The sequence below is a fragment of the Schistocerca cancellata genome, chromosome 1 (genome assembly GCF_023864275.1).
Source record: "Schistocerca cancellata isolate TAMUIC-IGC-003103 chromosome 1, iqSchCanc2.1, whole genome shotgun sequence".
NCBI lineage: Eukaryota > Metazoa > Arthropoda > Insecta > Orthoptera > Acrididae > Schistocerca > Schistocerca cancellata.
The window spans coordinates 155,233,506-155,259,719 of NC_064626.1; the positions used below are offsets into that span (position 1 = coordinate 155,233,506).

The following is a 26,214-nucleotide window of genomic DNA, read 5'->3' on the forward strand; positions in this document are numbered from 1 at the left end:
ATAGGAGGTTTTGTATGTTTTTCATCCATTTCTTCATGTGTAATACATAATTGTTTTACATTGTACTAGAAATTTTTTATTACTATGCTGTTTTTGACTTGTGCTTCATTATAACACAGTACTTCGTATGTTATTGCTGGAGAAAAGCAAATTTTATCTGGTTCAGGTTTCAGAAAGGGGGTTAACTAGTATTGCCAGACGTCCCATATTCTGGGATAATTTTAGGCGCCCCACTGGGACAGGCTCTGTCCCATATTTCAACGTTGTTCGATTATTGTTACAAAAACTTTCATGCTACAGCTGGCAAGTACCTGTTATCTATGCAGATGTCGCACGAAGAGACGACTAGCTCGGTGGCTATGTCTGTGAAAATGCCAGATGGGGCCGTAATTCACCGATTCCCACCCCCCACCCTCTCACGGGCCATGCAACTCTTTGTTTAACATTTTCATTCATTTGATAATTCGTTTAAATGCTATGTCAAGGTGTGTTAACAAATACTGGAAAGATTTTTTAGTTCTATTCTTGATTGTTATTGAATGTCATTTATTGTTTTTCAAGAACTGCTGAACGTTGAATGTGTTACACTTTTGATTTATTTCTAAAACTATAGACAAAATGAGTGATTTAAGTGACAGTGACACTGATAATTCTCGTAGAAGTGGTGGAATACCTTCTAAGAAAGTCAAAAGGCTTCTTCAGTAGAATCAAGGCTTCTTAAGTAGAATCTGAACTGGGAAAATAGTCCTGGTTAAGACAAGTAAAAGAAAAATTATAAAAGGTGTACTGTCTCCAGTGCAGTATAGATTTCTCATGTTCTCATGGAGGCTTTGCTGATGTAAAGCAACATGCATTTATTAAATCTCACATGTCTGTTGTTAGCAGTACAGCATCAAGTACCTTCTCCAAATGTTTCTTGAAGCCTGAACCACCTGGCTCGGAGACATATAAGATTAATGCTGGAGAACTCGTATCTGTTTATCACATGATAAAGCATTCTCTTAGTTAGAATAGTAGGGATTGTTTACACATTCTACACCACATATCTGCATTTATTAAAATATTGCTCAAAATGTTAGCTGAAGAAAAACGAAAGTTGAAGCCACTGTATGCAAAGTATTGGTTAAAGAATCTGCTAAAAATATTTTACGGGTCATCCAAGGAAAAAATCTATACTTTTCTGTAGTGACTGATGCAAGTAATTAAAAAAATAAATAAAAGTTACCAATTTGCTTATGATTATTTGAGTATGATTCTGGGTTTGTAAACCATCTGCTGGGATTTGTGAAATGTAGCAGTGGATGTGCGTATCAAGTTTTGAAGTTATTAATAGACGTATTGGAGAAGAATGGATTGTATTTAAATAAAGTTCCAGCATTCGCTACTTACGACACTAATGTAAACTTCGGCAGAAACCATTCCATTTATACGCTTTTTATAGCTGAAAGTGATGCTGCAAAGTACAGTACTAATAAACTGGATGCGGATGTAGAAAGTTTGATACTGAAAATATACAGTCACTTCAGTAGAGCTGTGAAACGAAGAGTGGACTTGCAACTTTAATTTGAAGTGAATAAGATGCAATGGGAAGAAATAATAAAAGATGTTTCCATGAAATTTTTATCTCTTGGTTCTTCTGTCAAAAGAGTATTAAAAATATGGCCTGCACTAAAATCTCATTTTCTGGAATTCCGCAGTGAATGTCCTCGTCTATTAGAGAAGATAATCACACGTGAAGTGGAAAAAGAAGAAGAAGAAGAAGAAGAAGAAGAAGAAGAAGAGAGAGAGAGAAAACTTTGGCATCTTTGTCACTTGTGTGTAATGTAACCTGTTCAGTAGATACAACAATGAAGAAGATTGAATCAGATTCTCTGTCAGTTGCTGAGATTCATGCTGAAATGCACAGAATTTGCCAAAAGATTGAGCAAAGACGAAAAGACAGTTTTTTTGGAAGTAAAAGAAGAGAAATATTGGATGAATTAAGCACTAAAGCAAAACAATGTATTCAGAATGATTTTCTGCTGTTCTACACCAATTTTGTAGGTTATTTGTTATCAAGATATTATTTTTGATAAGACAACATCCTTTCCAAGATGTTGTTTCCAAACTTAAAATCACGAGTAAGATATGACCATTTTCAAAGAGCTGCGGAACTTTTTAAGGATTAGCCCTCTGAATGTGGACTTCTTATGTGAAGAATTTCAAATAATTGAAAGAAGCTTGGACACGGCCTGGTCTATTGATGACAAAAATAAAGGTGCGATTAGGAAATGGAAGAAAATCTTGGAAGGCTTTTCCAAGAATGAAACCTGTAACATTTTTCACATCTTACCATTTTCTTTAGTATCGCTAGATCCAATACTTCATAGATAGGTATTTTTCACAGATGGCATTAAAATGGACTGATGTACATTATAAGTGTACCCTGAATTTGATAAAACAAAAGCATATTAAAACTTACACATTCTTCATTAAAATATAATAAAGACAAATAAATTACAAAAAATAATTTTGTTTTTCACGAAATCCCCTTTTTTTACCCAATTGAAGATTTGTTTGTTACAGTGTAAAAAACAATTTGGCCACACTAGCGATAACACTAAAATTTTGTGCACAAAGTTTCTTAAAACATCTATAACTTAAAACATATGGTAAGTACCTGACGAACACATTATGTAAGCTTATGATCTAGGTAAAAAAATTATGTGCAAACACAGTCACATCTCAGGTTGTTGAAAACCAATTTTCTGTTTGAAACATTGCTTAATGATAAAGAAACTGGAGTTCTTGGGTAAAATGTTGTCTCTCTCACAGCAGGAAAGCTTGTCACCAAAGAAAAAAGTGTTTCATTTGTATATTTTTGAGTAGGTCACTCTAAATTTTTTATTTTGTGCATTTTTTCCTTTATCTATGAGGGTGTGCTGAAAAGTAACGTCTCTAGATTTTTTATTCTGCTCTTTGTATCGGTTGAGATATCACTTGCAATGCATATTACTCGGGCGACTTTCCTGCTGACACAAGTTGCAACCCTCTGCTGCTAGAGGGCTCCGAATTGTAGTATCTAACATGGCAGTGTGTAGCATAACTATGTCAGTGCATGAGAAACAACAAATTGTAAATCGATTGCCTCCAATTGAAATCAATATAACAATGAAAACTGTAGACAGTGATGACAACAGAAATGTGTGACATTGGGTTTACATGCTCATTGTGACGAAATCAGTGGTGCTAATCTCAGTGTATGTGACAGAGAGGAAGATCACCTACATTAGCCGACGAGACTTATCAGACTCTTTTTGATGAAATCATCACAGAAAATCTGTGGATAACACACACACTGGTAAATGTGACATATCGTGAGAGCATGTGCAAGCCATCATTGCAGAACTGCAGTTCAGAAAATGGTATGCATGGTGGGTGTCTTGAATGCTCACTCCTGACATGAAATTGAGGAAATTGGACATCTGTCAACAAATTCTTTTGTATTGTGAGAGTGAGGGTGGTGGGTCCCTTAACAATATGTGACAGATGATGAAAGCTGGGTTCACCATTTTGTCTTGAAAACAACAGAGCATGAATGGAATTCCGCCACAAAGGTCACCACCATGCCACCAGTAAACAAATTCATGCACACAGTATTCTTGTATGTTCAAGGTTTGGTAGCACTATCAACTCTGCAAGGTACTGTGACACTCTCAGAAAACTGAAAGAACAATTCAAAGATTTTGTCCACGCGTGGAGCACCCTGTCCTTCAATGTGACAATGGCAGACTACACACGAGCACTGCGGAATCTGCAACAATCCGATGTCTTGAGTGCACTGTCATTGAGCATCCTCCATACTGCCCCGACTTGGCCCCATCTGATTTTCATCTGTTTCCCAAACTTCAAGAACAACCTCATGAAGCGATGCAAGCAGAGGTGAGGTTATGGCTCTGTCAACAAAGCCAAACATTCCATAGTGGTGGTATCAACAAACTGGTCTGTTGTAGGAGGAAATACGTTCGTCACTCGGGTGACTGTGTTGAGAACTAAATATGTTGACATGAAGATGAAGAATGTCAATAAAGTTTCTTTTATTTTAAAAGTTTTGAGTTTTCACATAAAAAATTTGGAGGCATTACTTTTCGGCACACCCTTGTACTACGAATATAAATATGACAAGACAGTGAAAAGAGAGAGAATAATTTGCCAAAATGCTCTGACCTGCTAAAAAATTGAAAGCTGTATTGGGAGTGTGGAAAACTGCTACTGACAACTGAAACTAGTGTTGTATTATAAGCAAACAAGTATCACAAGCAACAAAGAAACGAAGGGGATGTGCTTCATTGAATGAAAACAGTGAAACTTTATTTAACAAGCAGCAAATAATCAGTATAATATTTGTTGGTACTTCCATCTTTTATTTTGTTTTACCTTTTAGTAATTTTGACGTTATCTTGTGTTGAGTTTTCATGGTATGTTATTTGTGTGCAGAAAAGGAGGGAACTGAGAGCAGCAGGCATTGAACTGGCTGCAAGGAAGAAGAAAAAGCGCGGTGTTGATTACAATGCAGAAATACCTTTTGAAAAGCGCCCAGCTCCGGGCTTTTATGACACAAGTAAAGAAGAAATAGATCCAGCAGCTCCAGACTTTTCACGATTACGACAGCAGCACTTGGACGGGGAACTACGAACAGAAAAGGAAGAGGTAAAGATTTATCACATTAAATATCTGGTTTCACTTTTTTGTGGATGATATGACTTTACTTATTTCTTTATGCATTTTCAGAGAGAAAGGCGAAAGGACAAGCAGAAGTTAAAACAGCGTAAAGAGAATGACATACCAGTGGCCATGCTACAAAATCAGGAGCCAGCAAAGAAGAGAAGCAAGCTTGTCTTGCCAGAGCCCCAGATATCTGACCAGGTATGTGTGCTTTGATTTTGATTGAATGATCCCTCCAATGAAGATATTTTTGGGTCTTTTGCTAAATTGGAGACAGTTTTAATTGGCTGCTTGTTGTCAGTTTTATACTAATTTCATGGCAGTTTAATCAGTTTCCTATTTGGTTTTCCATATAAGAAAACTGAAACATGCAATGTGAAAAATATAAAAGTGTCATACATCAAATTAAAAAGCATGACAGTCTTCTCATCGTGTGCTGTAACTGTGAACATAGTGTGCGATATAATTGTTGACTGCAACTTGTATGACTTTCGAATAATACACACAGTGTTAGTGATTCTCTTGCAGAATTTTGTTGGTGTGAGTTTGTGCAATATGTAAATCAATTGCAAAATGTGGTGCTTTGAGGCAGTGGTTCATTAAAAATCTATTTAAAAATAATTAATTTTTAACAACAATGACTTTCCATTGATTGACTATTTTTAGGCTGATTTGTTGAATTGAAGTGTCATGTAATGTAATTTTGCTGTTTAACAGGGTTACCAACAGCAAACATGGTATTCATGATACAAATTATCTCAGTAGTGTATAGAATAATAACTGCTTCCAGCCACACCCTAGAAAGGAACAGTTGTGGAGTTAAGCTGCATCCGTTGTGGATAAAATACTTTTAAATTATCTCTGTTTAAGTGCTGGATGTAAACTACTTTCTAATGCTGCACAACATTAAGGTGAGACAAAGTGGTGCAAGAAGTCTGTGCCTGCACGAGCATACAAATAACCACATATACTATAATAGTCAGATAATAGCTATAGGAAACAACGAAGAAAAGGACCACTATTTAAATGGCTGCAACAGTGTTCAAGAATTTATCTGTTTCTGCACAGAGTCAAGTTGAAATTGATCTACTGCCTCATTAAACGCCTTTCTTGTTGTAGGGTGCAAATAAATTTCCACTTTTGCTGGTCTCAAGTGAGCAGCGGTGTCAGTAGCAAAGTGAAATCTATTAGTGTGTCTTGTAATGTTTCTCCATTCATTTACTGGTATACTCTAACAAAACCAAAGAAGCGGTCAAGTGAGTAAATGTGAAAAAAAGTTTTTACAAAATAATATACACAACACATCAGTGAAGGACATTTAAGAAATGCACAGGAAATTGTTTGAACACAAAGACAGAATAACTCAGCCCAAATGTAGATTATGAGAATTTATTTAGGAATAGGGAGGTGTATTAGATAAAACTGAACAAGAAGTTCAGCAACTTAGATAATGAAGATTGTGCCAACGTAGATGAAAGGGGTAATTATTTAACAAAGGTGCTTGGGACGCTGCAAAAGATACTGCAGTTATGAAGAGGGAAAAATTTTTAATAAATGAAAAGCACCAGTTTGGTTTTGTTCTACAATATTACTTTTATTGTTAACTGGTTTTCGGTAAAACATCGTAACTTCTTTGGTGATAATACTCAGTAAGTGTCTGAAGATGGCCTTATAAGCCGAAAACCGGTTAACAATAAAAGTAATATTGCAGAACAAAAGCAGACTGGTGCTTTTCATTTATTATAATGTTATTCTACCAAGAACTGCCGGAAGATTCTGTTAACATGGAAAATTTTTTTAAAATGTGAAAGGAGCAAGACAACTATTGAAAAGAAAGTGAAAGTATCCAACCAGTAATAATAGGAAAAAAGATAAGTAAGGGCTTAGGAAGGAGATAATAACAATATTATAGAATATACAGAATTAAACAGAGCTGTTCAGAAATGCTATCAGAGAGACAGAAGGAAATACACAAAAAAATTTGATTAGAGATATAATTAAATGCAGTAAGAGTAACAGAAAAACAAAAGATACTTACTTTGAGAAGATCAAAGAGTGGAAAATCCAGGATGGAATGTAACAGGATTATGAAAAGAAAAGTTGCTAGTCACCATATGGTGGAGATACCGAGTCGCAGATAGGCACAACAAAGAGACTCTCACAAATAAAGCTTTCGGCCATTAAGGCCTTTATCAACAATAGATGTGTAGACACACACACACACACACACACACACACACACACACACACACACACAACACACAACACACACACACCACGCACTCGACTGCAGTCTCAGCCAACTGAAATCACACTGTCTGTGTGTGCGTGTGTGTGTGTGTGTGTGTGTGTGTGTGGTGAGCAGAAACTTTCCTTTACATGATATTGTTATGTTGAGAAGATGATATGATCAGTTGTTAAGAAGATGGCACAGATGTTAACTTCACATAAAAGGGACAAGAATTTAAAGACATCTTTAAATATTTGAGTAGGTCAAGGGATGACTCAAAAACAGATTTTATTTAATGAGGAAAAAAATAATTCTCTTGAAGTAATGCCAAGTGAAATGTGTTAGGAATGGAGAAAGGAAAAACAACTGGAGGTAATGATATTCTGATCAAAATGATTAAAGCTAAAGGAAAAAATGATACAGGGGTAATTTTTGAAAATTAGTTAACTTGATGTCTGTGATAAAAGGAGAATCTCCCAAAACTGAAACAACACTATACTTTCATTATTTTAATGTCTTTTAGTATATTGAAGAAAATATACATTACTGCTACAGCTCTCATTATACTTTGTGTGTGTGAAATTCAGAACCGTAAGCCCTGTCAGGCACAGAGATTCCATATTACCGAAACTAACCTCTGTAGCCCCAGAGGAAGTGATAACTCAAGCTGCAAAAGCAAGAAAGGAATATATGTTCAAGGAAAATATTTGAACCACCTCGATTTTGAGTCATTTCCATGTCCTGCTGTCTAGGTGGGTGCTGTAGTTGCTGGTCTTACACTCCCATCTGTTTGCGTTTCATAAATGTGATCCTCAATGACTGGCCTGACTGCCACACATTTATTATTTCATAATTATTTGGTGGCACCTGAAGATGAGAAGCCTTAAGATTTCAAACCAGCATGGAATAAATTTAGAAAATTGCTAGCAGCGGACATGGATTTTTGTTCTGTAAATTGATTTTATTGTTGACATTGTGTTGTTCATCGTAACTGAGGATAAACTTCAACAGCAACTAGAAGAAGTTGATAGAACAACTTGGAAAGTAGACCTGCGAATCAGTTATAATAAAACTGAAATAGTATATAATCAGCAAATTGAAAGAAACAAACAAATATTAAGAACGAAGTATAAAGAAACCAAACAACATGGTGTGCAGTGAGACACTAGACTGAGAAGAGTGGTTCTTCAAATCACTGTTTGTCCATCCGGATTTAGGTATTCTATGTTGCTGTAAATTGCTTAAGATGACTGCCGAGATGGTTCCTTTGAAAGGACATTACTAGTTTCCTTCCTCAACCGGCCGTAACCTGAGCTTCCTTCCATAGAAAAAGAGATCAACATTCCTTCCATAGAAAAAGAGATCAACATGAGATAGAGGACTTCAAAGTTCTGGGAAGTGCAAGTCTCAACTTAGATCACCATATCAGAAAGATTAAAGGTAAACTGCTTCTAACAAGGGAACCTCCCCATCGCACCCCCCTCAGATTTAGTTATAAGTTTGCATAGTGGATAGGCCTTGAAAAGCGGAACACAGATCAATCGAGAAAACAGGAAGAAGTTGTGTGGAACTATGAAAAAAATAAGCAAAATATACAAACTGAGTAGTCCATGCGCAAGATAGGCAACATCAAGGACAGGGTGAGCTAAGGAGCGCCGTGGTTAGTGTGAGTGGCTGTGGAACGAGAGGTCCTTGGTTCAAGGCCTCCCTCGAGTGAAAAGTTTGCTTTTTTTATCGTCGCAAAGTTATCATCTGTCCGTTCGTTCATAGACGTCTCTATTCACTGTAATAAGTTTAGTGTCTCTGTTTTGTGACCGCACCGCAAAACCGTGCGATTAGTAGACGAAAGGATGTGCTTCTCCAATGGGAACTGAAAACATTTGATCGCAAGGTCATAGGTCAACCGATTCCTGCACAGGAAAACAAGTCTGATATATTCTATACGACACTGGTGACGGCATGTGCGTCGCATGACAGGAATATGTTGTTGACCCACCTAACTTGTACACTTGGCGAATGGGTAAAAAGATTCTTCTACCTTGCCCGATTTAGGTTTTCTTCTGGAAGTGATAATCACTCCCAAAAAAGTGATGAAAATATAACGGACGGACAGATAATAATTGTCTGAAAATAAAAAATTAAACTTTTCACTCGAGGGAAGACTTGAACCAGGGACCTCTCGTTCCGCAGCCGCTCACGCTAACCACATAACCACGGCGCTCCTAGGCTCACATGCTCCTTGATGTTGCATATCTTGCGCATGGACTACTCAGTTTGTATATTTTGCTTATATTTTTTAATAGTTCCACACAACTTCTTCCTGTTTTCTCGATTGATCTGTGTTCCGTTTTTCAAGGCCTATCCACTGTGCCAACTTATAACTAAATCTGAGGGGGGTGTGGTGGGGAGGTTCCCTTGTAAGGAAGACTGTGAGGGCCTAGTAGAAAAAAATAGCTGGTTTGATTCAGATAAGGTCAGATCTACTAGAAAATTCATCTAGACCCTGGAGCTACAAGTTACAGATAAATGGAAACAACTGCAGAAAGCATTAAAAAAACAAAATATATAACTCACTGGGTGAAATGTGACCAAGATTGCCTAGAACAGATTGAAAATAGAATGTAATTGGATGTATAGAAAATGAACTCGTCAAGCACTGGTGGAAGAACACACATATAAAGGTATTGAAATTTGCAATCTTTCGGAGCCATTGGATGTTTCTTCTGGCAGAAGGGTTGAAGGGGAGGAAAAGACATGAGGGAAAAGGAATGGTGTGATTGAGGAAAGTTGCCCAGAATCCCAGGTCAGGGGAGACTTATTGGATGGGATGAGAAGGAAAGACTGGGAAAGGTTTATCCTAGGCTCCAGTAAGACTTTAAAATGAAAGCTCAGTGAGCACATTCCTCCCACTCTACACTTCACCCCAGTCTTTGTGATGCTTACAGTAAGAAATGCATGTGACATGTCCTGTATTGAATTCCTCCTCAGTTGTAAGAGTCCAAAACACAGTTTCAATTTCAAACAAACTTCACTTGCCTATCTTAATTTATCTACTGGCACAAGAGAGAAACATAGATCACATGTAAACTAAAGATCAACAAGGCACAAGAGGAAGGTTAAGTAATTGGCAACATGTGGATGCAGGTAACAAGGTGACTGATAACCTAACTTAGAAAACCCATAACATCTGTGAAACGAATTTCCATGTGGTTAGTCCTCCACACTGATCTTTACACTTCATAGGAAATGTGACAATGGACATGAATGACTCTCATGACCCTGCTCTTCTCTTAATAACTCACACAGTTCTTTTGAAAAACCTGTAGGATTAGGCAGAAAAACAGTTAGACTCACAGCTGGATGGGTACCAAGAAGGGTTCAGGGAAGGACATTCAAGTGCTGAACAAATCACAAATCTTAAATGTATTCTCTCCTACATAAAACAGAAGTAAAAAAAAGCTTTGACCTTTGCAGGTTTCAAAAATACTTATGGTTCAGTTGACCACACAACTCTTCTCAAAATCATTAAAAAAAACTGGCTTAAATAACAAAACAAGGGCTATTATCTGACAGACTCTTACTGACACTACCGCCAGACTGAAAACTCTCATTTCCTCCTCTTCCTGAAACAGTTCCAGAATTCAAAATATGCATTTTTAATGCAGTCGCCTCACACTTCAAAATGTATGGCATTAAATGGATTACTCTTAAATGTTGTATGTGTGATGAAGGGGAGTAAAAATTGAACTGTCTTTTACATTCTCTGTAATTGTTATCAGTGTACCACCATAGGCATTTGGAATCATTATATTCATTTTGAATTGCTATGTAATGGTTGGGGACCCACAAGCAATGGAATTGAAGGACCTAAATTAATCCATTCATACTAACATTGACAGTTGCAAGGGCAAGTTATGCACTGAAGTGCCAAAGAAAGTGGTATAGGCATGCATATTCAAAGACAGAGATATGTAAACAGGCAGAATATGGCACAGCGGTCAGCAATGCCTATATAAGACAAGTGTCTGGCACAGTTGTAAGATTGGTTACTGCTGCTACAGTGGCAAGTTATCAAGATTTAAATGAGTTTGAATGTGGTATTATAGTTGGTACATCTCAGAAGTAATCATGAAGTGGGGATTTTCCCATACGACCATTTCATTAATGTACTGAGAATATCAGGAACCTGGTAAAACATCAAATCTCCGCCATCGCTGTGCCTGGAAAAAACTCCTGTATTATCGGGACCAACAACATCTGAAGAGAATCGTTCAACATAACAGAAGAGCAACCCTTCTGCAAATTGCCTTCAAATTTCTATGCTGGGCCATCAACAAGTGTCAGCTTGTAAACCATTCAATGAAACATCATCGATATGTTTTTAGACAACATAATTGTATGGAGATAACAGCGATTAATTTACTTATTATCAATTGTCCAAAATGACAGTCACAATCGCATTATTTATTTTGTCGCCAGCCTGTTTCAACCCGCGATGGGGTCATCTTCAGGGCAATTTACACCGTTTGGTCACTCGCTGGAGTTGTCATCCTGCCTGTGCACAGTTGGTAACTATGCACAGTTACCAACTGTGCTCAGGCAGGGTGACGACTCCAGCGAGTGACCAAATGGTGTAAATTGCCCTGAAGATGACCCCATCGCGAGTTGAGACTGGTTAGCGGCAAAATAAATAATGCGACCGTGACTGTCATTTTGGATAACTGACCATCAATATGGGCTTTCAGAGCCAAAAGAGCACTCATGTGTCCTCGATGACTGCACAACAAAAAGCGTTAAACCTCCCTTGGGCCTGTTAACACCGACATTGGACTGTTGATGACGGGAAACATGTTGCCTGTCAGATGAGTCTTGTTTTAAATTGTGTTGAGCGGATGGATGTGTACGGGTATGGAGACAACCTCATGATCCATGGACCCTGCAGGTCGTCAGGGGACTGTTCAAGCTGGTGGAGACTCTGTAATGGTGTGGAGTGATAAGGAGCTCCTGGTCTGTCTAGATATGATTCTGACAGGTGACACGTAAGTAAGCATCCTGTCTGATCGTCTGCATCCATTTATGTCCATTGTGCATTCCAACAGACTTGGACAATTGCAGCAGGTCAATGCGACACCTGACATGTTCAAAATTGCTACAGAGTGGCTCCAATAACACTCTCTGGAGTTTAAACATTTCCACTGGCCACCAAACTCCACAGACATGAACATTATTGAGCATATCTGGGATGCCTTGCAACGTGCGTTCAGAAGAGATATCTCCTCCCTCCACCCCCCACCCCCCCGCCCGCCACCCCCTCGTACTCTTTCGGATTTATGGACAATCCTGCAGGATTCATGACGACATTTCCCTCCAGCACTACTTCAGGTATTAGTTGAGTCCATGCCACATAGTGTTGCGGCACTTCTGTGTGCTCGCAGGGTCCTATACGATATTATGTGGGTGTACCAATTTCTTGGCTCTTCAGTGTATAACTGTTGCATCATTGCCAGTGTTATGTTTTCTTTGGATTTCTTTGCAGCTGTCTTTCTTTCTATGCCATTATTTGCTCACATAATTAATGAGGTAATCAGAATGAATTTCTAATGATTTGTGTTTGAAGCAGTGTAAAATAAATGATGATTCTTGATCATATTGGAAATATTTGTTCAGAATTTACTTTGTTTTCCAGATAACACTTTCCAGTTTCAGTAATGAACTGCATATTGTGTTCTTTTCTGTAGGAGCTGCAGCAAGTTGTGAAATTAGGCCGAGCAAGTGAGACAGCACGTGAAGTGGCGACAGAAAGTGGGCAGCAGCCATCTGATGCCCTGCTGGCCGACTACTCACTGACACCTGCAGGTGCAGCTCGGACTCCGCGCACACCAGCACCTGCCACAGACAGAGTCCTGCAGGAGGCACAGAATATGATGGCTCTCACACATGTCGATACGCCGCTGAAGGGTGGCCTCAACACCCCACTCCACAGTTCTGACTTCAGTGGTATCACTCCCCAGAAGGAAGTTGTTCAGACACCTAACACTGTTCTAGCCACTCCATTTCGTAGCCAGCGTAGTGATGGTAAGGAAATAAATGTCTGTTACTTGTTTGAGAGGTAGTATTATTTTGATTTACAATGAAGCAGACTATCTTAAGCATTATTTGTCATAACTTATTTAGTCTCACCAATTTGTAATTTAGTATTTGTGCAGCTCCTAAAAATTTATGATATCTCAGTCGATAACAGTGTCATTTTTTATTTGAATGTCTTTGAGAGATAATTGTCTTGTTGGGGTTCATAGCTCCTGTTGATGTCTTTTTGTATTTGTGAATTTAAAAAAAAATCCTTGAAAGAAGTTCAGTGGTGCCAGATCATTCTTAAGCAGTTAAAGCTCTGTTTTTAGAATGAATCTCGTATCCTGCAGAATAGTGTATATTGTTGTGAAACTCACTTATATATTAAAACTCACTGTTACAAGCGAGTGTCCAGGTTTGCATTTACACTCAGCACAATATTTTAATATGTTACCAAGTTTTGAAGTTTTGCTGCTTTTATATACCTGTGATGGAGAGCATTTTTTACAAATTGAGGTTTCACTACATATCCACAGCATCAGTTAATGTTTTGTGAGAGTCATAATAGCTCCTGTTCCCCTTGAATTTGATTTAATCATTGAGATTCTCTGAGTCAGTTGCTGATTTCATTACCACATTACCAGGTATAAAATAAAGAGCTATTGTTATTCACATAGAACACCTTGAATTCTTTACATTTGTTACTTGTTATAGAGGAGCCAATTTTTCACTGTTTTTATTGCAATTATGGCATCAAGGGTACTTCAGTGAAAGCATGCAATCCACTTTATACAGATGACACTGTATTCTAGAAATTCTATAAATGCTGTTTCTTGTTATGTTTCTCCGTGCACCACACATCAGTCTGCTATAGGTGACTGGTTGCCTTAACCTTATTTTATGGAGATGCACTTAGGAACTGAAAACTTGTAATTGCAACGAAATCAAAGCTTTAAAAAGTGTTTAAGGCTGATTGCACTCTCTGTCAACAATCGTTAAATGAAAAATAGACACCGAATTCAACAAAATTCATCATGAATAGAATACTAATGAAAAGAATGCTGACTGATCTCTTTTGCACTGGTTGAAATGTTATTACATTGAACTGTACAGTATATTGTATTGGCCCTTGACTCAATATAATGTTCTGCCATCTAATATGTTGCAACATTATTTGAACCTTTATGACATGCTATCATGGTTGTGGAGTGGTAGCAGCTGGATCAAAGTCAGTAGCGGAGGTGAGGCAGGTTCCTCCACTTGTGCACTTTCACTCTCAGAATGTCTCAGGAATTCACAATTCAGTTCACCTCTGCAGCCATTGTCAACCATTCCACGCATGTTCTACGTGCAGTGTAGACAAGGTGGTTAGGAAGCCATATGTAGTGCCCATTGTCATCCTGAAGTATGAAATATTGACTGACATGTCAGTGAAGAGCTGGAGGATGCAGTCAAGGTACTGCTGAACATGAAGGGTCCTTCAGATGGCTCTTAGTCCCGTGTGGCACTCCACATTATACTGCTCAAAATGTGACGTATATGCCTTAGGGATGGACATGATGCAAATTGGCAATAGCAAGAAAAGATTTTTGAAAGAGAAAAGTATGTTTTATTGAATACCACTGTAAATGTTAAGAAACATTTGCTGAAAGTTACCTTGTGGAGTGTGGGAGTATTATTATAATGAAATGTGGACAATGAACGGTACAGTACGGACAATATGAGAGCAGAAGTTTTTGAAATGTTGTGATGTGGAAGATTGAGCACCTGTCAAAGAGGTACCAGATAGAATTGGGGATAAGAGAACTTTATAGCACACCTTGATTAAATTAAATGATAGGTTGGTAAGACACATCTAGAGGCAATGAATAGTAGTTCACATGGTAATGGAAGGAAGTGTAATGGGGTAAAAATTATGGAGGGAGGCCAACGCTTGACTAAAGTAAGCAGGTTCATCTACATGTAACATTCAGTAGTTTTGACAATAGCAAAGGAACTGCACAAGATAACCAGCATAGGTAGCTGCATCAAACCTGTCTTTTGGCTGCTGATTACAGCACCACAGCACCAACAACAGGACAACGTAGGACTAAAGATTCCTTTTTAACTTCACTGAATCGGTGTTGTCCTCCTTTGTGATGTCACAATTCACTGATTTAGAAATATTGTGTGTCAGTACACCCCAGCAAAGTGCTCTCAGGAAATCATTACAGAGCTCTATTGCATTGTTTTTGAAGTTCCTCCAAGAAAAATGAAATGCTTTATTAGCCTTGGTCAGCTTTGGGAAGAAAATTGTGCAAATGCTTTAGTCAGTTAGCTGATCCAATCAGGAGATACCAGCATTTTAGATGTCTACCTGTTGAGCAACATGTTGTTATTTCAACAGTGTAGTAAGTACTTGGGGCATCATGACACACTGACTCTGACAAACTGATGTTTGCCCCTCAGAACTGCACTAAATACTGTGCTTTCACCAAATCTTCTTCTTGTACTTTGGTATATCACATTACCCGTAACACTTCTGGTTTGATCACAGTGTTCACTTATCGGTCTTCAAGGGGTGCCAGTGATGACAGTGCCACTCTGTTATCTGTACATAAGCTGTTTGGTGATGTGGAAGAGAGAGAAAGAGAAAGAGAGAGAGAGAGAGAGAGAGAGAGAGAGAGAGAGAGTGGAGCCTTGTTTGATGCCTTTTACGTTGGTTTATACCCATTGGCTCTTAGCTTTTCTTTGAGGCTTTCTTCATTTAGAGAATTAGAAATTGTACTGTTTCTCTTTCTTCACTCTTTTTGTATTTTTCACCCTTTATTTACTATCCAGATATTGCAACTATTGATAAGTCATGGAAATATTTAAGTCACAGGAAGCCTAAAGAAATTTTTTTCTGTTGTCTCTCTGGATTTGGCATGTGAAAGTGACATTTTGTTGTAATCAATGCATCACAGGCATTTAAAAAGCATTATTCATTTATTGTTTTAAGTTTGGATCTACATTAGCTTCTCTTTTCCAGTTTATTGCTTGGCTTGTGGAATCCCTCCAAATGGCCTTCCCATCAAATAACTCATGTCTGGCTGCAACCCCTCCTTCCATAATAAGCTTTAGGTATTTAGATTCCACCAGTCCTTAGCTCTCACCAAATGACTGCTTCATAGCCTGTGCGATCTGGATCCTGTAAAACCATACAAATTAGCCCCAAACATCCATATAATGTCTCCTCTCTGTCTGTAAAATGCTCCTGCACTGCAATCTCAAATTCCTGTATCCTGTCTGTCACATTGAAACTTTTTCTCTCCAGGAACTAGAACAACGTGAACAACACAATATAAAAAAACTCTCCAATCTGTTCACCTACTCTCTATCTCCTCTACAGCAGCCTCCAAACCTCCCACACATCCCCTCATAGCTTATAAACACTGCCCCACAAATGTACTACATTTACCGCATCCTCCCACCACCATAGAGAATCCAGAAACTGAACAGACCCAAAAAACAATAATGAAACTTTAGTCCAAAAGCCTTAGTCCCACAGAAGTATTAGTCCTCATCAAAGGCCATACCATTTGCTCCACTCAGAATTCAGTATGCTGGACTTAACTACAGATGTTCTCTCCTTCTCCTGGTTCCTATTGTGTAAACACTTTTTCGTCATCAAACCTACCAATCAGACTCAATCCAAAACCAATGTTGAACCCTGCCAGACTCATCTCACTCCTCCATCCAACTGTGATTTACCCCCACTGCCACCTATTCATCCCTGCTAACTTACCAGAATTTCTTAACCTTGCACCTTGCCTCACCATCATTCCCCAAATCTCTCAACATGCCCCCCCTCCCCCCTCCCCCCCAAGAGAATCTCTGCTCTGGTAGACCAAAGCCTTCAGCTTATTACCAGCAACATTCCCTCTTACATGAAAATACACTAAACATTTTCTCTACCAACTCTCAACAGTTCCCGTTCCTTTACCACATGGTGCCTCGCTCATACCACCTGATGCAACCTCCCATTACACCGACATTCCCAATGCCCATGGCCTTGCCACTGCTGAACACTACCTTTCCCAACACCCATGGATTTCAAACCTACAACCTCCTTCCTGGTCACCATGACCAACTATATCCTCACACACAATTACATCTGGCACCATCCATGCCAACCTGCTCATGGGCCATCCTAAAGGAATCCTTCTCAACCATCCAAAATCCCAAATCCCTCACCTGGTTCAGATTCATTAGTGACATCTTCATGATCCATATCAAGGGTGAGGGTACCCTATCCATATTCCTCCAGAACCTCAACACCTTTTCCCTCTCTCACTTCACCTAGTCCTCCTCAACCCAACAAGCCACCTTCTTTGGTGTTGACCTCCACCTCAAAGATGGCTCTGCCACCATTTCCATACCAAGAAGTCACTTCCGTACAACCTAGCCGCCTGTGTACATTGCATCTGTAGTGACGAGCAGTCCCTGTTGACATATACCAGGGGTCTCACCGAGGTCTTCTAAGACCTCCCAACCCCATACAGAAACAAATCTCCCATGCCTTATCTCTCATCACCCACCAACTCGGAGGAGTATTCCCCTCATGACTCAGTACCAACCAGAACTGGAGCAGTTGAATCACATTCTCCACCAGGGTTTCAGCTACCTCTCATTGTGCCCTGAAATGAGGAATGTCCTAAACACTGTCATTCCCACCTCTTCCACAGTGGTAATCTGTGGCCCTCTGAGCCTACACAGTATCCTTGCCCATCTCCACACAAAGCTTGCTCCAAAATGCCATAAGTCATGGTTCGTAGTGCTGTAATAGACCAAGATGCAATACCTGTCCCATACATCTCCCACCAACACCTACTCCAGTCTGATCACAAGCATCAGAGGTAGGGCTACTTGTGAAAGCAGTCATGTGGTCTACAAACTAAGCAGAAACCACTGTACTGCATTTTACATGGGCATGACAAATGACGCGCTGTCTACCCGCATGAATGGCTACGTACAAACTGTGGCCAAGAAACACCTGACTGCTCAGATGCTGAACACACTACCCAACATGGCATTCTTCACTTCAATGACTGATTCACATCCTGTACCATCTGGGTCCTTCCTACTAACACCAACTTTTCAGAGTTGTGCAAGTGCGAACTCTCCTTACAAAATATCCCTATGTTCTCATAATACGCCTGGTCTCAATGTTTGTTAGTCACTATCCTTCACCCAGTTATCCCCTTTCCCTGTTCCCACTCCAGCACTATACAGCTTTCTATTCCACCAACACGCCCACAGTCGTTTTACTTCTTTATTTTTCCACTCCCTCCCCCCTCTTACCCCCATCCCAACTACCCCTCATGCCCCCCCCCCCTTCCTCTGCCATCTGTCTAACCTCCTGAGAGCACCTAGCTGCCCTGCCCTCTCCCAACCATGGCCCTGTACTCCCACAAGCATCCCTTGCCCTTTACTGTTTCTCACACCCTACACTGCCCTCCCTCCCTCTCACTGTCCCAGCCTCCAACATAGCCCCACCACCCAGATTGCTTCTCCGGTCATGCATAGTTGCTCACAGTCTGTTTTTGGTGACCAGAGACAGTGGTTATGTGTGTGTTGTGTTATATTTGTGTGAATGTGTGTGTGTGTGTGTGTGTGTGTGTGTGTGTGTGTGTGTTTACTTCAGGAGGAGGCCTTTTGACCGAAAGCTTACTTGTTCTGCGGTCTTTATCTTTTGCCTGTGTGCAAGTCAACATCTCCTCTATAGATTGAGCAGCAATCTATCCTTTTCACAATATTGTCTTCTCTTTTTCTAGATATTCTAACTCTGAGTAACTTACTCATTCTATACTTTTTTGGTGCATGATGCAAGCTGATCTCTTATGGAATTAATAGCGCAAGTGGTTTCTAGTGTGTTAAATGTAAAAGATAAACTTCCAGCTTGAGTCAAATTTTTGTACATCAGTAGAGTTGTAGGGGAATTCAAAAGGATGTGGTGTAACACCATGTAGTATGAGCCTTCCCACAACACAACTAGATGCAGAGACACACCTGTTGGCATCCGCAAACAAAGTAAGAGGTGAGTGGGATTTATTTTCACTCAGTCAGGAGACAGGTTCAGTACCCTTTGCATAATTTCCCTATCAACTTATTTCAAGTTACCTAAAAAATCAATTGTGATTTAAACCATTAACAAAACTTCGAAGAGAAAAGTAACTTTATGATAATGATTGCTAACGTATTGAGGAACTTAAATTTGGAAAGTTTCTGGCTGCTGTCATTTTGAGAGGATGTACTCAAATGATAGCAGCTGTTAAAACTGCTCATGTTGTCAGCAGTCATATTCTTCTTCATATGGGGCATGATACTGTGAAAACACACATTTCAATGGTTGGGTCTGTGTCAATGTAGGAAACTTATACCTGAAAAAGGATGTGATCAATTGCCATGTCTCAGGATGCAGGGTTGGCCCGTTGGCCTTCACGCAGTTTGCAGGATCTACTTTTTTTTTTTAATTTTTTTTTTTTTTTAAATTGAAGACTGCCAGACTGTGGTGCCAGTCGGCTCATAAAAGGACTGACTGTTGTCATGTTTGCCTTAATCAATTTGAGCTTTAAGAAGGACGAGTAGCTACAGCCTTGTCACTGTTCGTGACCATGTCTTGCTATAGGCACTTACCACCATGCAGTAGTAGCAGGTTAGCAGGTCATTACGTTCAACAAATCACAGCAATGTTGTTGGAGTTCACTCGCTGATTCATTCGCTTGCCAAGCTTGAGTGGCTCACACTACAATTTCAAACCTGCAGTACCAACCCTGTGGTAAGATTGTCCTTTGTCACCTTGGTCTGATTTTCATAGTTCAGCATTTCCTCTGATTTGATTGTCGACCTGTGTATCTAACTATGATATTATTTAATACATCTTCTCTACTGCTTATCATTGCGTAACAGCAGTGAAGGCTGCCCTTGGCTCAAAAATGTACAAGATGTGTTCAAAAAATTCCAGAGCTTTGTCCAAAAACTTTTTCTGTGCTTAACTCTTACTTATTGTGCATGGTCTCCTTCAAAATATCTCCATAATTGATACTCCGCTCCCAATGCCATCTCAGCTTGTGGAAGCAGTCTCGGTACACCTCTTACTGGATTGTGCGAAGCACTGTCTGCGAATGTTCTTCTATCCCATTTATCATTGCAAATCTTTGTCCTTTCAAAGTGATTTTCAACTTTGGAAATAAATAAAAATCTGCAGGGACCAGGTCTGGAGAGCATGGCGAGTGAGACAGTACGAGCTCTTTACATATTGCAAGGTGATGGTCTTCCTGGTCTTAACTCGTGAGCCGTGGGACGAACTAGGTGGCAACAAGGTGCGTTCCAAGATGCTGTGTTAGGGTTTCATGACGTGATCCAACTGAAACATTACATTCTTCTACAGTCTCTTGGACAGTCTGTCTTTGATTGGTATGCACAATTTTGTTGACATTCCTGGCATGAACCTCTTCAGTAGATGTCAAAGAGTGTCCTTAATGAGGATCATCTTTAACTTATGTCTGGCCACTCTTAAACTGTGTGAACCATTCGTAACACTGAGTATGGTGTAAGCATTCGTAACTGTAGGCTTCCTATGACATTTGATGTGTGTGTCTGTAAAGGTTTTCTCGAGTGCCAGGCAAATTTAATGCAGACGCATTGCTCCTCCGACCCTGCCATCTCGAAATTTGCAAACTGTGTGACACAATGTTCTACTCAATACAGCACTCAACAACAACTAAAAAACATACAACAATGAAACTTATGACAGTTGCACATTAAACACAGGCATGTGCATGGATGCCAGCTGCATTTCTCTCCAACCCACCATTGGTGCAAAATTGCGAATGTTCAGAAAATTTTTGAACAGGCCTCATATTCTACTCAATTCTGATTTCAGAATGTATCTTATGTTTTTATTACTCCTTACCTCTGTCTTAGCATTGTGTCATCCTCCCACTGTTCCCAGTACCCAAACAAATCAGGGACCCACCCACAAGTAGGAACATTGCTGACAATTTTTGCGGTCAGAAACTAGATAGAAAATGAGTTTTAAAGACTGCAGGCCCATTGACATTAACTGCACCTGCAAACTGGAGTAAGTTTTTTTCATTTTTACTGCCTTGGATTGCAGGTACTTTGGAAGGCAGCTGGGTGAGGTAGTGTGATAGTCATAGGGCATCTGCTTTTCCTGTTTGAATGTAAATATCACACTTTTATTGAGGAACAGAGTAGTAATTTTTATGAAGTATGAAAAACTATTATTGTTTTTAAACAGATATATCAACACACAAAACTGTACAAAATGCTGTCATAAGTAATTTTCTCTTATAAGTCTTTCCATTCACACAAAAAGAAGGTAGCATTGACAAATATTAAACACAGATATTTCCTACAGATAGTAACATTGGAAGAAAATTCTGTTTTATGAAGCTATGTTCTTATCTTGACTTTGAGGTAAGGAAATCATGGTAAAGGGAAATAAAAGATGTGACTTAGCATAGCAACATCTGCAGTACCTATTATTATAAGTATTGAAGGGAAGCAGGAAACTATTTTGTTGAGTTTGCTTGTTTTATTTCATAAAATACTAAAATATTAGTGAGATGACAGGTCGATAGACACACAAACAAACACAAACACACACACAAAATTCTAGCTTTCGCAACCAACGGTTGCCTCGTCAGGAGAGAGGGAAGGAGAGGGAAAGACATTTTTTCCCTCTCCTTCCCTCTCTCCTGACGAGGCAACCGTTGGTTGCGAAAGCTAGAATTTTGTGTGTGTGTTTGTGTTTGTTTGTGTGTCTATCGACCTGCCAGCGCTTTTGTTTGGTAAGTCTCATCATCTTTCTTTCTTTCTTTTTGGAGGTGTTTTTCCCACGTGGAATGTTTCCCTCTATTATATTCATAAAATATTAGTGAGTAATACATGAAGAAAGAAAAAAAGACCTCCCCCCCCCCCCCCCACACACACACACAATATTTTTATCAACTAACAATTAGTAAGCAAGCTTGTGTTTAATGCAGAGTATCTTTGTAACAGTTCATACTCCAGGATCTGTAACTGGGGGTTTCAACACACCACGTTCGGAAGTTGCTCTCTTAGGAAGTTCACGAACCAACCCTACACCAGTTCGTGACAAACTCAGTATTAACCCAGAGGATGGTTTGGATGTTGGGGATACACCACAGGCCTTCCGTGACTATCAAAGGCAGGTATGTCAATTGAGAAAGTTCTGTTGCCCGCAGCGTGCATTACAGTTTGCTCTCGTATGCAAGTGTCAACAACTTTGACACTTGCATGTGAGAGCAAACTGTAATGTCCTATCAGAATGAGATTTTCACTCTGCAGCGGAGTGTGCGCTGATATGAAACTTCCTGGCAGATTAAAACTGTGTGCCCGACCGAGACTCGAACTCGGGACCTTTGCCTTTCGCGGGCAAGTGCTCTACCAACTGAGCTACCGAAGCACGACTCACGTCCGGTACTCACAGCTTTACTTCTGCCAGTATGTCCTATGCTTGTCGGATTGTAAAGTAAAATTGCTTTATGTTAAGCTTCTTTAACCTCAGTGAAAATTTGTGTAAGGAGCTGGTGAAATACCTTGTCTAAATTTCTTGTGCTTACACTGATAAAATAGTACGCTCTGCCATCATGTGAGGCAGATGTCCTTGAGAAAAAAAACGATAGATTACTTCTTTAGCCTACAAAGATTTGAGAGATGAATGTGTAGGACAAATGAGGAACGTTGACATTCAGCTACATGCTAGAATAGTATATTTAAGTATTGTGGTAGTTTGAACATTTATGCAAAGAACAGAGATCAGGAATATGAACCTTACTTGTGAGGCAACTGCTTCAATACTGTAAAAAATGATAGTCTCACAGTTGTTCACCCACCCCCCCAATCCCTCCCTCCCTCCCCCTTCCCCATGCGCAACTTGCTCCCCTTCACTGATTGTATGCTTTCATCTCAAACTGTTTAGTAGATATATGCACAAGGGGTAGCTAAATATGTTTAGTTTGTAGATGGGTTTTGGAGCATTTTTGCTCCATTTTAAATGCAGACAATTCATTTGGGATTTTACAATGAGAAATGCCACGTAATGATTGAATTACATACATAACTAGAGATTAGAAATGGGTTCCATATACTAACTTTAAGCTCGCCAATGGGTACTATGACATCATCTGCAAAATAGCCATCTCTGAATGCTTGGGGTAACTCATGAGTCTCCGCCATTATCCCATTTAACTGAAAAATTGTCACTTGAGTCTGTTGTTGTCAGGTGCAAGAGGACTATACCAGCACAGGGGCTCATTGATTGTCTGTATCAGCTCTTGTAGCATAATGTGAATGTGCCGTACCACACAAAAAAACATTAATGTTTCTAGAAAAGTACTGAATTCAGACATTTACATATTCAGCTTAAACCCAGATCTAGTTTTATATGGTTTCTGTCTCTTCCCAACAATGCCAGTATTATTTTGAGGCACCTGCAGCAGTATGTTGCCTTATTAAGTGTATTGTAAATATGCTCCCAAGGAAACTTATTCCATAACCTTTACAAATGCTTGAGGCCTTTCCACATTGTGATGCCATGGGCTGTGTCCACAGCTGCATTAGTTTGCACACAGGTTTCAATACAAACAATTCATTTGAAGCTGTACAAGTAATATACAGACATCATATCAGAATGAATGTTTTACATTCTCACATTGTAGTGCTCAATCCATAAAATTGCACACTACAATGTGAGAATGTAAAACATTCATTCTGATATGATGTCTGTATATTACTTGTACAGCTTCAAATGAATTGTTTGTATTGAAACCTGTGTGCAAACTAATGCAGCTGTGGACACAGCCCATGGCATCACAATGTGGAAAGGCCTCAAGCATTTGTAAAGGTTATGGAATAAGTTTCCTTGGGAGCATATTTACAATACACTTAATAAGGCAACATACTGCTGCAGGTGCCTCAAAATAATACTGGCATTTTTGGGAAGAGACAGAAACCATATAAAACTAGATCTGGGTTTAAGCTGAATATGTAAATGTCTGAATTCAGTACTTTTCTAGAAACATTAATGTTTTTTGTGTGGTACGGCACATTCACATTATGCTACAAGAGCTGATACAGACAATCAATGAGCCACTTTCTTCAGGGTGCTCAGTGTAGCATAATCCTTTGTTAGTTTACAGCTACCGTTCCTACCTTCTTTGAGAGTGATAGTGTATTCATGTGCAGTGAACAGTGTGCACACCTTATTTCCAAGTGCTGAGCCATCTGGGTTAGATAGAAGGGTGTCCAATACCTGCGAGCACCTTGAGATGAAGGTTCTCAACTTTACTAAATAACTACAGATCGTACCAAAAGTTCACTTAATGTTGTGGTAGGAGGTGAAGACATCCTCGATGTTCATTGGATTGTGCAAAGTATATGGTGGAAATTACTCCAGATACTGACATTTATTCAGTCACTTTGAAAATTTAATAAAACTCACATGGAAATTCACCTACTTCAGCTGAATGGGTAACAGTGACTGAATACCTCATAAAGTGCAGTAGTGTAAGTTCTTCCACCACAGAATGGAATTGATTGAATACTGTTATTGCATCTCTGTTTTGGAAATGCGTGAACAGATGAGAATCAAGAATTAAAACCTAAAATCAAGAGTTGTATTAATTGATGGCGATAAAAATTTAAATTGTGGTAAAAGGAATTAAAGCCACATTCAAAAATAAACTGTACAAGAAGAGAAGAGGAAAAAGTTCCTAGTTTTTTATTACGAGTCAATGGGATAGTCTTTTGTCTCAGAAATCATTTAAGATCCAGTACCAAAACTATATGTAAATATTGTGGTAGGAGATATATATTTATCATAAGAATTTATGTTTTTGTCGAAGCTTTTCCACTCTGGACTTGTTTCTGCTCATAGTTTAGTAAAAGTTTTGTTTGCACGAGATATGTAAAAGCACCCTGTAGGTGAAATTACACTGCTTGTTCAGCTGAAGGAGCAACTTCGGCAGAGTTTGGGGTCACTCCCTGCACCACGCAATGACTATGAAATTGTTGTGCCTGAAGAAGAGGAGCATGAAGTTGCACCGGAAGCAACAAATTCCATAGAAGATCAGGCAGATGTTGATGCTCGGTATGCAGCTGAATTGCAGGCCAAACGTAAGTTCAGAATTAATTTTTTATCTAAGGATAACTAATGAATATTTCCTGATATGCATTTTCTAATGAAATTAAAGCTAATGCTCGATCTTGTGTGGTAGGTGAGGAAGAAATGCGTGCACGATCTCAGGCTGTACAGAGGGACTTACCTCGTCCTCAAGAAATAAACACAGCGGTGTTAAGACCGCCTCACACTGACCCACCTCTCACAGAGTTACAAAAGGTGAGTGGAACTGTGCTATGTCTGACCGTCTCACCAGGTGTGTGTGTGTGTGTGTGTGTGTGTGTGTGTGTGTGTGTGTGTGTGTAACAACAGTATGAAAAGGATAACAGCAATGTTCCTAGATGGAAAAGTAAGTGAAATGAGGGACAGGCCACCACTTGCCTGTGAAGACTAGTGTGTGGTGCACAGCAACATGTAATAGAAAACAAATGTACGTGCTTGCTTTAGTGAGATGAGTCTCTGCTTTTCCCTTATTTTACTTATGAGAAGAATAAATTGCTACTCACTGTCATGTGTCTATCTATAACCTATTAATGTGTTTGAATATAATAGAGGGAAACATTCCATGTGGGAAAAATATATTTAAAAAGAAAGATGATGAGACTTACCAAACAAAAGCGCTGGCAGGTCGATAGACACACAAACAAACACAAACATACACACAAAATTCTAGCTTTCGCAACCAACGGTTGCCTCGTCAGGAAAGAGGGAAGGAGAAGGAAAGACAAAAGGATATGGGTTTTAAGGGAGAGGGTAAGGAGTCATTCCAATCCTGGGAGCGGAAAGACTTACCTTAGGGGGAAAAAAGGACAGGTATACACTTGCACACACATCACATATCCATCCACACATACACAGACACAAGCAGACATTTGTAAAGGCCTAATCTGGACCATGGGATGTCATATCACCATATAGGTTAGCACTTTATACTTGTTCATATTGTTCCAGATTTTTCTCATGTGTTCCTAAAAAAAAGGATTCGGTACAAAGCTCGTTCTAACATGGATGTTACAACATT

The 26,214-nt window shown here is 39.3% G+C and overlaps 1 protein-coding gene across 1 annotated transcript in view; it reads left to right on the forward strand.

Moving 5' to 3' along the window:
• Positions 1-26,214, forward strand: part of LOC126167469 (cell division cycle 5-like protein) — a 95,293-nt gene that overhangs the window by 49,185 nt on the left and 19,894 nt on the right. Inside the window, exons 5-10 of the mRNA XM_049920479.1 lie at positions 4,477-4,689; positions 4,771-4,905; positions 12,673-13,009; positions 22,052-22,224; positions 25,021-25,189; positions 25,291-25,412. Of these exons, the coding sequence (XP_049776436.1) occupies positions 4,477-4,689; positions 4,771-4,905; positions 12,673-13,009; positions 22,052-22,224; positions 25,021-25,189; positions 25,291-25,412 (1,149 nt within the window). The remainder of the gene's footprint in view (positions 1-4,476; positions 4,690-4,770; positions 4,906-12,672; positions 13,010-22,051; positions 22,225-25,020; positions 25,190-25,290; positions 25,413-26,214) is intronic.